General features: G+C 41.9%; 1 protein-coding gene and 1 long non-coding RNA gene across 3 annotated transcripts in view; one reads left to right on the top strand and one right to left on the bottom strand.

Annotated features, from left to right (window-relative positions):
- Window positions 1–17022, top strand: part of LOC141258830 (uncharacterized) — a 153384-nt gene that overhangs the window by 116326 nt on the left and 20036 nt on the right. The gene's annotated exons all lie outside the window — the stretch shown is intronic.
- Window positions 1–17022, bottom strand: part of LOC141258827 (cytochrome P450 2K1-like) — a 40695-nt gene that overhangs the window by 8030 nt on the left and 15643 nt on the right. Inside the window, exons 5-6 of the mRNA XM_073673993.1 lie at window positions 8281–8441; window positions 4441–4617 (exon numbers count right to left, since the gene is read on the bottom strand). Of these exons, the coding sequence (XP_073530094.1) occupies window positions 4441–4617; window positions 8281–8441 (338 nt within the window). The remainder of the gene's footprint in view (window positions 1–4440; window positions 4618–8280; window positions 8442–17022) is intronic.

A 17022-nucleotide genomic window follows, 5' to 3' on the forward strand; every position in this document is an offset into this window, starting at 1 on the left:
AGTGTGCCATGAAGATGTTGGCATATGGAGTGGCCATATTGGACCCCATAGCTGTCCCACGTCTCTGAATGTAATATTTGTCCCCGAAAAGAAAGAAATTGTTGTTAAGGATAATGTCCGCTAGATCTATACAAAGATCTATATGTGATTGAGGATATCCACTGTATCTGTCTAGGAACCATTGCAATGCCTGTAAGCCGAGGGTATGATCGATCGATATGTATAGGCTATTTACATCTAGTGTAACTAGAATGCATCCTGGGGGAATAGTGTCCAGGTGATGAAGTTGTGACAGAAAGTCAGAGGAATCTTTAATATACGACGGGATGGCTGGTAAAAGTGGGGTCAGGATTTTTTCAACAGTTTTAGCTAACGGGGATAGTAATGAGTCTGTGGATGCCACAATGGGGCGTCCCGGAGGGTGTTGTAGGTTCTTGTGGATTTTAGGTAGTGTATAAAACACTGGGGTGACGGGATGTGTATTAATGAGATACTCGGATAATTTCTGATCAATAATATCACGGCTCCTTAGTGATTCTACCTTACTCTGAATAAGTCGACTGATACGACACGTAGGGTTAGTGGCAACCTGGGTGTATACTTCGTGGTCATTTAGCTGTCCCTCAATCTCACTTACGTAATAAGAGCGGTCCATGACCACTATTGCACCCCCTTTGTCTGCTGGCTTGATTGTAATTAGGTTGTTCTTAGATAAGGAATTCAGACTCTGTTTTTCCTCCCTAGTAAGATTAATGTGTAGAGGGTATTCGTTATGTTGTATTTTTGTCCTGAGTGTTTCAATGTCCTTATTGACAAGTGACATGTAAGTTTCAACTGGGTGATATATTTTCGGGGGGTTAAAGCGTGAAGGTAACCTCAGTCCTAGTTCTTTTAGTGATAATTGTTCATGGTATTGTGATGCAGTAGAAGAAGGTATCGAGGGGTCATCGTCGGTAGAGAAGTGTACCCTGAGTCTCAGACTTCAAAAAAAACGTCTAAGTTCCACGTCTAGAGTAAATGGGTCGAAGGATGGGGTTGGGCAGAAGGATAATCCCCTCTGTAGTAATCCAATCTTTGAGGGGGTAAGGACCTGTGAGGAGAAGTTGTATACGAGGGTATCAGGCCTACCTGTGATCGAAGGGTCATTCTCTCGGGCTGCACCTGTGGGGGAACAGGAGGTGGTATAGTGGTTAGGAATCTGTTGGACTCTGTGGATTGACCTCCCATGGCCCTGCCGCGTTTTGTGCGTCGGGGTTGTCGTGCCCAAAAAAAACGCCTGGGACGTTGGGGTATATACTCACTGTCGCTGCCGGAAGAAGAGTAGAAACGGGAGCCATATATATTGTGGCCTGATCGCCATTTGTATACCCTGCCGGATTGGTAGTCTTCCTCGTCTCGCTTAAATTTGAGTAATTTACGGTCCTGTGATGTCTTCTTGTAAGAAAGTAAGAAGTCAGTCGTTTTCTTCTTAAGGCCCTCAAATTGTTCAGTTGAAATCGTATTTGCCAGTTGATCTTCTAGAGAAATAATCTTCTCTTCAAGTTCCGTTATCTCCTTTTGTATGGATTCAATGGTAAGTAAAATCAAGTCCATGGAGCATTTGTTGAGAATGCTCTAGAATTTGTTGCAAAAGTCAGCGTTATCAGAAAATAAAGTGGGTTGAAGGTTGACCCTGAGTCCCCTGGGGATCCTTTTGACACGGTGGTATTCAGCAAGGGTGGAGAGATGGAGGTCCAAGGCCACCAGTTTCTTTCTCTCCTTTTCGTAGTCTCGTGTTTTGTTGTCCTCGTTGGAAGAGTGAAGAAAGGTGTTCCTATCAATCTTAGATAGAATGGCTAGAGTATCTTCCTCATTGTAGGCAAACATGTTAAATGACATGGGGAAGTACCCTAGGAGCCTTGGTACAAACTAACTAGAATCAATAATGATAGAGACCAAGCTCAACTAAAGAAGAAGGGTGCCAGGAATACAACACAAGCAACCGTATAGGTATAAGATTCCGGCACACCAAATAATGTAGAAAAGTCTCATATGGGTGATATAAAAGTAGATGCTTTATTTCTCTAAACTGGTACAAATGGTTGTCAGTATAGTTGCTCTAATTTCTCCAACATTAGCTGGTTCAAATCGTAGTGGATATAACTGCCCAACGTTTCAACCCCAGTGGGGTTTTCCTCAGGGGCATCAAAGAAGCTTAAAAACCAGAGCATAAACACAAATAAAGCCATCTGTGACATATAATGCATAATCATACAATGAGCAGTATCCTCCAAAATAAGGAGCATATAAATAAGACGAAACCAAAAGAAAGGGGACAAAAAAGGAGGGGGGGGGAGTGGAAAGGGGGAGCAGGAAGGGGTATATAGGAGGACAAATGAAAAGGAAAGGAAAAAGAATATAATCCCTTTGGGGCATAAGAGCAGAATGCTATAGGGTTAAGAAATTTCCAAAAATACTTAATTACTATACTCTGTTAATTCTCTGGGGAACTTCCCATATGACTTGAGAGTCTTTCAGGAGAAAGATAGCTGTGTAATAGAGAAGATGTGGCTGTTTGATACATAAAATTACTAATAATAATGAAGTAGTGCTGAAAAAAGTGCGATACAACAATATATGTGGATACATCACAATTAAAGACTCTTGGGAAAGTACATACCTATAAAAAGCACCAGTTGTTTCTATATTAGGAAAATTGTGTCTACCGGCATTAGTTGCTATCGAAGAACAGCATACAAAGTATAAGCCATCAGTCTCAAGATGCCACCTGTGATATTGTATAGGTATATATATATATATATATATATATATATATATATATATATATATATATATGAGAAAACTTCTAGAGTCCGGGGGTCATGTGATTGGGTCAGAGCGAGCAGCGATACCGCCACTCAGAGGCACATATGGCAACATAAGATATTTGCAAAAAGACTTATTTGAAAGGTTTAAATCGATGTGCACAATATGCATTGTAGCAGACCAACCTTTTAATATGGTTGATGCCAGCTAAACCCAGGAGAGGAGACTAAGACTATGTGCAAACCAAAATACTTTTGCAGAAATGTTCACCGGAATCCACCACAAAAATAACTTGAAAAACACTTGAAAGACTCCTCCACTTCATATCAATGTTAATACATTTTTCTGCTCATATGAGATGTTTTTAAAGTGTTTTTTTTTCCTCTTTAGGTTTTGAAAAATGCATGACAATTCTTTGCAGAAGTACCTGATGGAATCTACGCCAAACTCAGCACTGTCTGATCAAAAGGCACCAACAATACTCGAGGAATTTTTTTTTTTTCAGAAGGCTTCAAAAAACTCTTTAAGGCTGTGTGCCCACGATGCGTTTTTTAAGCGTTTCCGCAGCGGCAATTCCGCTGCAGAAACGCTTAAAAAACGCTTGGTAGAAGGCCTGCTATGTTCCCCAATGATAATCCGCATGTGCTGTGTACATACTGTGGAAATTTCCGCTGCGGATTATCACTGCGGAAAAAACCCAGCTCTACCAATTATTTTGCGGAAGCGTGGCGTTTTCGCTGCCATTGACTTGCATTGGAACGCATGGAATCCGCATCACTGCATATGTAGATGCGGAATCCAAGCGTTTCAATGTGCGGATGGTACCCGGATTTGGAGAAGAGGTGACTCTCCTCAGGACCCGGGTACCATAGAATCTGTCAAAAAAATAAAAAATAAAAAATAAATATTATACTTACCTTCTGATGGCCCCCGGAGTCCTTGTATCGGCTTGCCGGCAGCTCGCGGTAGACTAAAGGACCTGCGCTGACGTCATTTAGTCATGTGAGGGATCACGCGACCGCTGACGTCAGCAGGTCCTTAAATCTACCGAGATCTGTCGGCAAGCAGAGACAAGGACTGTGGGAGCCATCAGAAGGTAAGCATATATTTATTTTTTATTTTTTAACATTCTTTCGGTCACACTATATAAATCCATGCCGTTTGCATGGATTTATATAGTGTGACCAAATTGTCAAGCACTTTCCAAGTGATGCTAAAATCGCCTGGAAAGCGCTTGACAACCCGCATGCGGAAATGCAAGTGAAGAATGCATCACTTCCGCATGTCCCTGGCAGGAAAACGCATGTAAAATCCGCATGTACAATCCGCATGTACAATCCGCATGCGTTTTTTCTGCCAGAGAGGAGCAGAAACGCTCAGGAAAAAATCCAGAGCATTTCCGCATCGTGGGCACATAGCCTAAAACTGCTTCAGGAAATTAAAACTTCCTGCAAAAACTTCCCAAAGAAGACGTGTTGCCTGAGGCGGTATTCACTTGAAAACTTGTTGTTTTTGACCACTATAAAAAAAAAAACTAAAAAATACCATACACACGTTCTATAAAAGTTTAACTTTCCCTCTACCAGTCCTAAATATATATATTTTCTTTAATCCTGAGTCGATCAATAAAAATACCTCTTGCTGCTTGGCTAGGTAGGAATCGATTAGATTGCGCTGGTCATTCACATCCAGTTCCTTTCTCTGTTTAGTAAATGTTGACTGTAAAAAAGCGTGAAACTCTCTGATGTTCTCAAAAATTTTGTGGTGAGCTCCCGGTAACCAGTGTATCAGCAGAGGAAAACTGTTATACAGCTGTAAGATAAAAAAGAAATAATAAAAAATAAATAAATCCAAATGTCAATAAAACCAAATAATTAACTAATTATTCATTAAATACATACATAAAAACATAATATTTTATTAAAGGAAATTAATATAAAGCTACAAAACAGAACATGTAACCTCCTTACTACAATTATGTGCAAAATAATAACTGTGTGTATAAAACAACCAATATAAAAGCTCAATCCTCACTATAGCATTTATTTCCATATAAAGGCACTAGGGGCAGCACATTCAATTCCAAATGAAAATATGAATAAAATATCAATTTTTAAACTGAAATTTAAGAAACAGGAATAATAGACTGCTCAAAAAATAGCAGTGTCTGCATTTTCATTTACATACTCGAATATTTACAGTATAAACTGAAATTTGTTTCCAGACTTCGTTTTTCTGTTAATCACTGAGCTAATATTTAGTTGTGTAACCTTTATTTCTGATAACGGCTTTACATCTGTTTGGCATGGAGTAAACTAACATCTCACACCTGAGAGCAGATATTCCAGCTGACTGCACTACATTCCACAGTTCTTTTGCATTAGTAGTTTTTTTGTGCAAATTGTCTCTTCAGAGAGGAAGAGGAACAGAACTCTAGTGCCACCTACAGGAAGTAGCAAACCTTAAAGTCAATAGTGACCCTTTAACCAGCCTTATCCCGTGATAAGCCAGAACCAGAAACTCAATTTGCAGATACTATATTTCGGGGTACTGCTCCTCGTCAGTGCAAAGTGTGAGTTCTGGTTTGACTGGGTGAGAGGCGTCAGATCGGTATCTAAGGGGTAGCATTTCTCCTTGTGGAGAGTGACATGTTAAGCATGTCACTGTGAGGAGACTTTTAAAGCCTTTTGAAGTTTTTTTGTATCATTTTTTATGTCAGTCCACAAACTCTCAATCGGAGTGAAGTCTAGAGATTGGGCTGACCACTTCATGACATCAATCTTGTTGGTTTGAAAACAGGAAGTTGGCCACTAGCTGGTGTGTTTGAGGTCATTGTCCTGCTGAAACACTCAATTCAAAGGCATTTCTTCTTCGGCATAAGGCAACATGAACTCTTACAGTATTTTGCTAAATTTAAACTGGTCCATGGTACCTGGACTGCCATAAATGGGACAATCTCCATAGTATGAGAAACATCCTCCAACCATTATTCTTGCACCTCCATGTTTTCAGTCTTCACAGTGAACTGTGGCTTTATTTTCAGTGTTTATGGCTCATCTCAAAACTCTGCAGCCTTTAGCCCCAATAAGAAAAATCTTGCTCTCATCTGTCAATAAAATGATTCTCCACTTCTCTTTATGCCAGTCAATGGGTTCTTTAGCAAACTGTAACCTTTTAAACACGTCGTTTTCAGCAATTGTACTTTGCGAGGGTTTCTTGCAAATAGTTTGGCTTCACGTAGGTGTCTTCTGATGGTTGCAGGACTCACAGGTAACTGAAGATCTTTTTTGATCTCCCTGGATGTGATCATTGGTTGCTTCTTTGCCATTCTTGTGATTCTATGATCTATGTGGATGGTAGTATTTATCTTCCTACTACGTGTTACAGGTTTTGTTTGCCATTTTTAAGCACTAGAAAACTTTTTAGCTTAGAAGCCAATTATTTTCTGCACTTCTTTATATGTTTTCCCCTTTCTAATCAATATTTTAATCAAAGATCTTTCTCCTTCAGTACAATGTCTGGAACGTCCCATTTTACTCACTGAGCAAGGGTTAAAACTAGAAGGTACAACATTTGTTGCCCTCCTTCTTTAAATAAAGGCCACAACTGCCATGTGTTTCTGCGAAGAATGAATGACCTCACTTATTGAACTCTGCACTGCTATTAATTAGAGCGCCCCCTTTCATTAAATGAGTCAATTACACACAATTTGCAGCGTGCATGTAATGACTGTTGAATCTTTTGGTTGCCCATTATTCGCCAACACCTAGTCATGATTTTTTCCCATGTTGTATGACCTTTTCTGCCAAAACCAGTAATTAAACCCATTAATGATGTTAGACTGCTAGTATTTTGCACATAACCATATATCTGAGTAAGGCCACGGTCCCATTATCAGTATTTGGTCAGTATTCGGTCAGTATTTTTTCACAGGAGTGGGTGCCCAAAACAAGGAGTGGGTAAAAAATGCAGAATTGGTGACATGTTTCTATTATACCTTTTCTTTGATTGTTCCTCACCTGGTTTTGGCTCCCACTCCTGAGAAAAATACTGACCAAATACTAATAGTGGGGCCGTGGCCTAGAATGCAAAGCCATAGAAGTATTGCAATACAGGCAGGGCTAATCCAGCAGTAAGAAAATGACGAGACCATTGCATTATAGGTATTAAATCAGCTCCTGTATTGCAAACCAAAGCAAACCGTGTGTAGTCTCATTCCATAGTGAAGTGTTGGTCCACCCCTCTGCCCTTTTATTCTTATGTATCTACTGACAGTAGAAGAAAGTACAGAAAGAAGAAAGTAATCATGGCAACCTATAGGACTGCAGAGCAGCTGTATACACTAATTTTACAGGAAATTTCTTATTCAAGATTTACTGCTTCATTTTAAATTTTAGAGACGTTATGGCATTAAAAATTGCACACATTCCCTATAAAAAATGATTGTTTTTATGGCAATAGTGCAAATCTATTGCATTGAGTAGAGATCAGTGAATTTAGTGGATTTGAATTCTCCTCAAATTTTACCAAAATTTGCATTCTCCAGAATATGGATTTTTCACAATATGCTGTGTGCGAATTCAGCAACCGCCATTTTGCTGAACATTCAAGTGCCAGGCAAACGGTTAAAAAAATAATAATAATGCTCACCTAAACGCTTATCTGTCTTATCTGTCTCGCCTTTCTCGCGGTTCGCAGTCCCGATCTCTGTGCCTCTGCTTTTCCCTTTCACCATCACATACATCTTCTTCAGCCTCTTGGCTCAAGGCCATGGCTTCCTGCCTGACTCGGTCTCTGACATCATTGCATGCCATACCTTTGTGGCACATGATGTGATGTCATGACATGACGATGTGCATTGACCCAGTGACAGAATGACGTGAAGTAATGTCTAAAGTCTAGCTGTGATGGAAGCCATAGCCTGGAGAGAAGAGGCTGAAGAAAATGCGTGCGATGGGGATAAAGGAAAAGAAGAGGTGCAGAAGAACTCATGGCTAGCTGTGGGGATGGCTGGACAGTAGTGTTGAGCGAGTATGTTCTGTCCGATTATGCTCGGGTCGAGCTCCGAGTATTTATAGCTGCTCTGTGATATGGTTGAATCGCTCCCGTGTGTATGATTGGCAACTGTTTGACAGTTTTATTACATGTGAGGAATGTGTAAGAAATAGACATTCCTCCCATGTAATAAAACTGTCAAACAGTTGCAAATCATGCACACGGGAGCGATTCAAGCATATCACCGAGCAGCTATAAATACTCGGAGCTCGGCCCTAGCATACTCGGTGAAAGGGTTAATAGAACATACTCGCTCAACACTACTGGACAGGTGAGCGAAGAGGTGAGTATTAAGGTATTTTTTAACATTTTATATGTTATATGCATGACATCAGAGCAGAATAAGAATTTTCATCTAAAAACTCCACTGTGAATCAAATTTCCTAGCACAATTTGGCGAATACTAATCTTGTCTCTTACCCGGACCATGGGGCTCCCAAAAAGTCTCATATTTTCATTAATTAGATCAATAAGCTTCAGAATGGTGGGATCCTCATAGTCAAATCTTTCACTGAGCAGTATGGACACAATAATATTGGCTACAGCAGAATTCACATTTTTTAGGTTATTGAAAGGTTTCCCTGAAAATAAAAGATGAGATAGTGCAAGATAAAAAAGAACATATATAGAAGATAACGAGAAGCGAATGATTATCAAAATGCGATTTCCGTAGTTTGTTCGAAAGTTGTCAGAAATTATATTGAGACTATTATGCTATGAGGTCCCTGAACATAATATACATTTGTTTTCAAAAATCTATAATAATTATAATACTCACCCGCACTCACCAGTAGAGATGAGCGGTGTTCGACTAGAACTGTTCGCCAATCTCAAATTCGAGCTGTTTTGGGCGGTGTTCGAGTTGTTCGACGAACCCGAACGATTTGCAAAAAATTCGGCTGTTCGAGGTTATGTTCGATAACTGTTCGTGCACCAAAAGCGTGTCCTGCATGTCTGGCGCTATTTAGAGCACCAATCATGCAGGGATTGTCTGCCACTCACTGTAATGCCACAGCCATGGTGGTTGTGGCATTACAGTGATTGCCCAAATCGATGGGAACAGTGCCAACAGTGAAACATGAAAAGCCGGCAATTCAGCAGCGGCATACACCTGTACCCGACAATTTAGAACCGAAAGAATAGAGCTTCACACATAGATTAGATAGATATAAACATGTCAGCCACATATATACGAAGTACAGTGAAAGTGCTGCTTACTGTACTTGTCATTTAGCGTAAAGGATTTATCAAAAAAAATAATAGTGTTTTCATGCACCGTCTCTTTAAAAAAGCCGGCTGGCAATTCAGCATCTGTACCCGACAATTTAGAATAGAAGGAATAGAGAATCACACATAGATTAGATAGATAGAAACATGTCAGCCACATATATATGAAGTACAGTGACAGTGTTGCTTACTGTACTAGTCATTTAGCGTAAAGGATTTATCAAAAAAAATAATAGTGTTTTCATGCACCATCTCTTTAAAAAAGCCGGCCGGCAATTCAGCAGCGGTACCCGACAATTTATAACAGACAGAATAGAGCATCATACATAGATTAGATAGATAGAAACATGTCAGCCACATATATACGAAGTACAGTGACAGTGTTGCTTACTGTACTTGTCATTTAGCGTAAAGGATTTATCAAAAAAAATAATAGTGTTTTCATGCACCATCTCTTTAAAAAAGCCGGCCGGCAATTCAGCAGCGGTACCCGACAATTTATAACAGACAGAATAGAGCTTCACACATAGATTAGATAGATAGAAACATGTCAGTCACATATATATGAAGTACAGTGATAGTGTTGGTTACTGTACTTGTCATTTAGTATTAAAATAAAGGATTTATTATTAAAAAAATTGGCGTGGGGTTCCCCTTAATTTTAGGCTCTAGCGGAGGTTAAGCAGACGGCTGGGGCAGATGTTTGAAGCCTGGGAAGGGGGTAATAATCACGGAGCTTCCCAGGCTACTAATATCAGCCCCCAGCTGAATACATAGCCTTTACTAGCTATTAAAATGGGGGACCCCCCAAAAAAAATGACGTGGGGTCCCCCCTAATTTAATAGCTAGCAAAGGCTAGGCAGACAGCTGGGGGCTGATATTTATAGCCCAGGAAGGGAGCCATGAATATTGGCCCCCTCCCAGGCTAGAAACACCAGCCGTCAGCCGCCCCAGAAATGGCGCATTCATAGGATGCGCCAATTCTGGCACTTAGCCTCGCTCTTCCACGCTGCCCTGGTGCGGTGGCAGGGGGTAATAGGGTTGGGGTTGATGTCAGCTTATAATGCCAGCTGACATCAAGCCCAGGTTAGTAATGGAGAGGCGTCTATAAGACACCCCCATTACTAACCCCATAGTCAAAGTTAAAAAAAACACAAACACCCAGAATAAAGTCCTTTAATTGAAATAAAGACACAATCCTTTATTGTTCTAAATTAAACCATACTTACCGTCACGCCCATTCCAGCTGAAGCCAACGATCTCCTGCAATAAAAGAAAAATAATAAAGCAACCTCATCCTTACCTTTCCATGGTTCCCACGACAGCTTCAGCTCTGCTACATCGAGATGACAGGCTGGACCGCACCAGAACGCTGCCATCCAGCCTCTCATCCCGCAGACACTGAGAAGCGCAGGCTTGCTTGCGCTGCTCAGCGTCTCTCTGTGACGACATCCAGATGAGCCGAGTTCATGTCCAATGAACTCGGCTCACCTCATGCACGTCACTGACAGCGTGGGAAAATTCTCACGCTGAAGCGGTGAGTGCAGGAGAATTCTCCCACGCTGTCAGTGACGTGCATAAGGTGAGCTCATGTCCAATGAACTCAGCTCACCTCCTGCACGTCACTGACAGCGTGGGAGAATTCTCCTGCACTCAGCGCTTCAGCGTGAGAATTCTCCCGCTGAAGCGCTGAGTGCAGGAGAATTTTCCCACGCTGTCAGTGACTTGCATAAGGTGAGCTCATGTCCAATGAACTCAGCTCACCTCCTGCACATCACTGACAGCGTGGGAGAATTCTCCTGCACTCAGCGCTTCAGTGTGAGAATTCTCCCACGCTGAAGCGCTGAGTGCAGGAGAATTTTCCCACGCTGTCAGTGACGTGCATGAGGTGAGCCGAGTTCATTGGACATTAACTCGGCTCATCTGGATGCCCTCACAGAGAGACACTGTGGAGCGCAAGCAAGCCTGCGCTTCTCAGTGTCTGCGGGATGACAGGCTGGATGGCAGCGTTCTGCTGCGGTCCAGCCTGTCATCTCGATGTAGCAGAGCTGAAGCTGTCATGGGAACCATGGAAAGGTAAGGATGATGTTGCTTTATTATTTTTCTTTTATTTCAGGAGATCGTTGGCTTCAGCTGGAATGGGCGTGATGGTAAGTATGGTTTAATTTAGAACAATAAAGAATTGTGTGTTTATTTCAATTAAAGGACTTTTTTCTGGGTGTTGTGTTTTTTTTAAATACTTTACTAGAAATTCATGGTGGTCATGTCTAATATTGGCGTGACCCCATGAATTTCGGGCTTAGGGCCAGCTGATAATGCCAAGCTGGCCCTAACCCCTTTATTACCCAGTGAGCCACCGCATCAGGGCCCTGGATGAGTTGGGTACAGCGCCAGAAGATGGCGCTTCTATGAACGCGCCATTTTCCGGGGTGGCTGCGGACTGCAATTTGCAGCGGGGGTGGCCCAGAAAGCTTGGGCCTCCCTGCGCTGCGGATTCCAGCCCCCAGCTGCCTAGTTGTACCTGGCTGGACACAAAAACAGGGCGAAGCCCCACGTCAATTTTCTTTAAATTATTTCATGAAATAATTAAGAAAAAAAGGGCTTCCCTATATTGTTGTGTCCGGCCAGGTACAAATAGGCAGCTGGTGGTTGGGGGCAGCCCGTTCCTGCCTGCTGTACCTGGCTGGACACAAATATAGTGCGAAGCCCCACGTCAATTTTTTTAAAATTATTTCATGAATTTCCTGAAATAATTAAAAAAAATTGAAGTGGGGCTTCGCACTATATTTGTGTCCAGCCAGGTACAGCAGGCAGGAACGGGCTGCCCCCATCCACCAGCTGCCTATTTGTACCTGGCCGGACACAACAATATAGGGAAGCCCTTTTTTTCTTAATTATTTCATGAATTTCATGAAATAATTAAAAAAAATTGAAGTGGGGCTTCGCACTATATTTGTGTCCAGCCAGGTACAGCAGGCAGGAACGGGCTGCCCCCAACCACCAGCTGCCTATTTGTACCTGGCCGGACACAACAATATAGGGAAGGCCTTTTTTTCTTAATTATTTCATGAATTTCATGAAATAATTAAAAAAAAAGTACGTGGGGCTTCGCCCTATTTTTGTGTCCAGCCAGGTACAACTAGGCAGCTGGGGGCTGGAATCTGCAGCTTTCTGGGCCCCCCCCCGCTACAAATTGCAGTCCGCAGCCACCCCGGAAAATGGCGCGTTCATAGAAGCGCCATCTTCTGGCGCTGTACCCAACTCATCCAGGGCCCTGGTGCGGTGGCTCACTGGGTAATAAAGGGGTTAGGGCCAGCTTGGTTTTATCAGCTGGCCCCAAGCCCAAAATTCATGGGGTCACGCCAGTATTAGACATGACCGCCATGAATTTCTAGTAAAGTATTTAAAAAAAACACAACACCCAGAATAAAGTCCTTTAATTGAAATAAAGACACAATTCTTTATTGTTCTAAATTAAACCATACTTACCATCACACCCATTCCAGCTGAAGCCAACGATCTCCTGCAATAAAAGAAAAATAATAAACCAACCTCATCCTTACCTTTCCATGGTTCCCACGACAGCTTCAGCTCTGCTACATCGAGATGACTGGCTGGACCGCAGCAGAACGCTGCCATCCAGTCTGTCATCCCGCAGACACTGAGAAGCGCAGGCATGCTTGCGCTCCTCACTGTCTCGCTGTGACGGCATCCAGATGAGCCGAGGTCATGTCCAATGAACTCGGCTCACCTCATGCACGTCACTGACAGCGTGGGAAAATTCTCACGCTGAAGTGCTGAGTGCAGGAGAATTCTCCCACGCTGTCAGTGATGTGCATGAGGTGAGCTCATGTCCAATGAACTCAGCTCACCTCCTGCACGTCACTGACAGCGTGGGAAAATTCTCCTGCAATCAGCGCTTCAGCGTGAGAATTTTCCCACGCTGTCAGTGACGTGCATGAGGTGAGCCGAGTTCATTGGACATGAACTCGGCTCATCTGGATGTCGTCACAGAGAGACGCTGAGCAGCGCAAGCAAGCCTGCGCTTCTCAGTGTCTGCGGGATGACAGGCTGGATGGCAGCGTTCTGCTGCGGTCCAGCCTGTCATCTCGATGTAGCAGAGCTGAAGCTGTCGTGGGAACCATGGAAAGGTAAGGATGAGGTTGCTTTATTATTTTTCTTTTATTGCAGGAGATCGTTGGCTTCAGCTGGAATGGGCGTGATGGTAAGTATGGTTTAATTTAGAACAATAAAGGATTGTGTCTTTATTTCAATTAAAGGACTTTATTCTGGGTGTTTGTGTTTTTTTTAACTTTGACTATGGGGTTAGTAATGGGGGTGTCTTATAGACGCCTCTCCATTACTAACCTGGGCTTGATGTCAGCTGGCATTATAAGCTGACATCAACCCCAACCCTATTACCCCCTGCCACCGCACCAGGGCAGCGTGGAAGAGCGAGGCTAAGTGCCAGAATTGGTGCATCCTATGAATGCGCCATTTCTGGGGTGGCTGACGGCTGGTGTTTCTAGCCTGGGAGGGGGCCAATATTCATGGCTCCCTTCCTGGGCTATTAATATCAGCCCCCAGCTGTCTGCCTAGCCTTTGCTAGCTATTAAATTAGGGGGGACCCCACGTCATTTTTTTTGGGGGGTCCCCCATTTTAATAGCTAGTAAACGCTATGTATTCAGCTGGGGGCTGATATTAGTAGCCTGGGAAGCTCCGTGGGTATTACCCCCTTCCCAGGCTTCAAACATCCGCCCCAGCCGTCTGCTTAACCTCCGCTAGAGCCTAAAATTAAGGGGAACCCCACGCCAATTTTTTTAATAATAAATCCTTTATTTTAATACTAAATGACAAGTACAGTAACCAACACTATCACTGTACTTCATATATATGTGACTGACATGTTTCTATCTATCTAATCTATGTGTGATGCTCTATCTTTCTGTTCTAAATTGTCGGGTACCGCTGCTGAATTGCCGGCCGGCTTTTTTAAAGAGACAGTGCATGAAAACACTATTATTTTTTTTTAAATAAATCCTTTACACTAAATGACAAGTACAGTAAGCAACACTATCACTGTACTTATTATATATGTGACTGACATGTTTCTATCTATCTAATCTATGTGTGAAGCTCTATTCTTTCTGTTCTAAATTGTCGGGTACAGATGCTGAATTGCCGGCCGGCTTTTTTAAAGAGACGGTGCATGAAAACACTAATATTTTTTTTAATAAATCCTTTACACTAAATGACAAGTGCAGTAACCAACACTGTCACTGTGCTTCTTATATGTGTGACTGACATGTTTCTATCTATCTAATCTATGTGTGATGCTCTATTCCTTCTTGTCTAAATTGTCGGGTACCGGTGTATGCCGCTGCTGAATTTGCCGGCCGGCTTTTTTAAAGAGAGTGTCTTCTGAGCAGTTTGTCAGCTTTTGGACACCTTTGCAGGTGTTTTCTATGTGTTTCTATGTGTTTTTGTTTGCCTGCCATTGGTTTTAACGGTGTTCGACGGTGTTCTAAGGTGTTTGACGAACAGTTCGACGAACAGTTCCTCGAACATCCCGGTGTTCGACGAACCGAACCGAACCCGAACACTACGGGGGTGGCTCAACACTACTCACCAGTTCCATTTTGGATCCTTGCTCCAGACTAGTTATCTTCTTTGGTCTGGTCACCAGTGCGATTTCCACTGGACCATCTCTGGTGTATCTGGTACCTGACATCTTTGTCGTCTCTTATGCTGACTAAGCTGTGACTTCATGACATTGTGACATTCATGACATGATATTACGTTTCATGATATGCCAAAGATGCCGGGAACCAGGAGATTACAAAGATGCCAGGTGCTGAATTAAGCTGATAATGGACCAGTGAAGGCTTCACTGGTGATCAGACCAACGAAGCTTACCAGACCAGAGAATAACTGTGTGGCGGGATTTGTAAGTATGGTATGTTTTTAAAACCCTTCTGGCAAATCCAATTTTTTTGAAAAATTCAAGCAAATTCAATTAGCTCCAAAGCAATTCTCTCATCTCTTCTAGAGAATACAGTAGTTCACCCATTGCACTGTTGGTGGGAAACGTCCCCTGTACAGGGGCCATTCATGGCTAGTCAAAGTGGTAAATTCTTTCTGCCACCACTAGAGGTCACCCACTGAAGGTCATATAGAGCTAAAGAATTCCCTATGTAGTGAGCTCCTCCTGTCAAAAAAAATTGTTTATTGTCATATAAAAATCCTTGAGCACCCCTGATTCTCCCAAACATTTTCATTTTGCAGAGATATTCACATTTGATGATTTTGAAGCACAGAATGTGAAATCTCTGCTTGCAGACAAACTGGGTCGTACTTTGGAGTCTCCTCTGGTAGCGTGCACTTATACCCCTCCATCCCAAACACTGCAAATCACAGCTAGACAGCTGATCTAGCAGTCTAACAGTCTCAGATGTCTAATTGTCAGCATCTGGAAGGGGTGAAAGTGAATGCCCCAGGAGAAGGCTGTGAAGAAGATTCCATTTGGACTGCAAGCAGGAATTTCACATACTGAGCTCCAAAATCAACAAATGTAAATATCTCTTCAATGGCGTGACGCAGCGAAAAATAGAAAGGAGCAGGCAGAATCAGGAGAACTTGGAGAATTTTACAAAATGTTTAACTAAATTTTTTGAACACTTTACAGGACTTCTTTAACATGTAATATATAAAAAAACACTAAGATCACACATTTAAATGAGCGTGATCGACAATATCTAAGTGTTTCGGCCCTTGTTTCCTGGCCTCATTACACAGGTCGACGAAGATGGTTTGGCACAGAACGATGACTAGTAGATCAATCTGTCTCCATAGAGTATCATGTTATCAGCAGCCCATCTGCAACTTTTACCGGGCGATGTGCCGCTGGGAGCAATGATTTTTGCTCCGTCATAAACAATCCAATCACTCAATGAATGGGCAGCATTGTGCATGTTCATGGGGAGATTGCTGACATGTTTACACCTATGAACTCTTGTCTGTACAGCCAAGAGTTATAAATGGTTGCTACATACACACAGTATGTGACACAAACAATGTATATCACACTCACACATATGGATAAATGAAAAAAAGTGGATTTTCCACACTACTGATGAGTTGGTAATAAGATCCAGGATGCAAGAACTGTAATGAATTCAGTTTATACAATAACAATAATAAAAACCACATTCATTACTGTTTTTGCATCCTGGACCTTAATTCCAAATCATCAGCAGTGTGAAAAATCCACAATTTATTTCCAGCAGCTGTATATTTATGGTTTTAAAATGTTGTGGATCCAAAAGTTAATAAGGTTAGCACAATCTTTATTCATTTTATATTTTTTACTGTGAAAGACACTATTGTGCTTTTCTGCTCCCAAGCTCCTGTATAACAAATACATATACACCGTGACTGGGAAAACGTTCCTGTGTCTACGTTTGAAAGCAGCTGAGTGGGTTGCATTACCCCAACACATATGGCAAGTTACACACATATATGTACAGTATGTACACACATAGCAAAAATACATGTATACACTAAGCACATACACACGTAAGTAAACAGAGCAAATGTACTCATGTATACACAGAGCACAAACAGAACACATACATATACATGTATACTGAGCACACACATAGACATATATGTATACACAGAGCACATACACACATATATATACAGAGCACATACATACAGACACATGCATGCACAGAGCACATACTTGCATATAATATATTATGCAAACACAAAGCAAGCACCTTCATAGAGACATATGCATACAAAGAGCACATACATACAGACACATATATACTTAACAGGAGCCCATATTTCTAATATATTCACTAATATATACCACCAGGAACCCATAAATTCTGATATCTTCACTAATATTTACCACCAGGATCCCATAC

This window comes from Phyllobates terribilis, unplaced genomic scaffold, assembly GCF_046119375.1.
Source record: "Phyllobates terribilis strain yellow unplaced genomic scaffold, ASM4611937v1 Scaffold_3__8_contigs__length_932513732, whole genome shotgun sequence".
Classification (NCBI taxonomy): Eukaryota; Metazoa; Chordata; class Amphibia; order Anura; family Dendrobatidae; genus Phyllobates; species Phyllobates terribilis.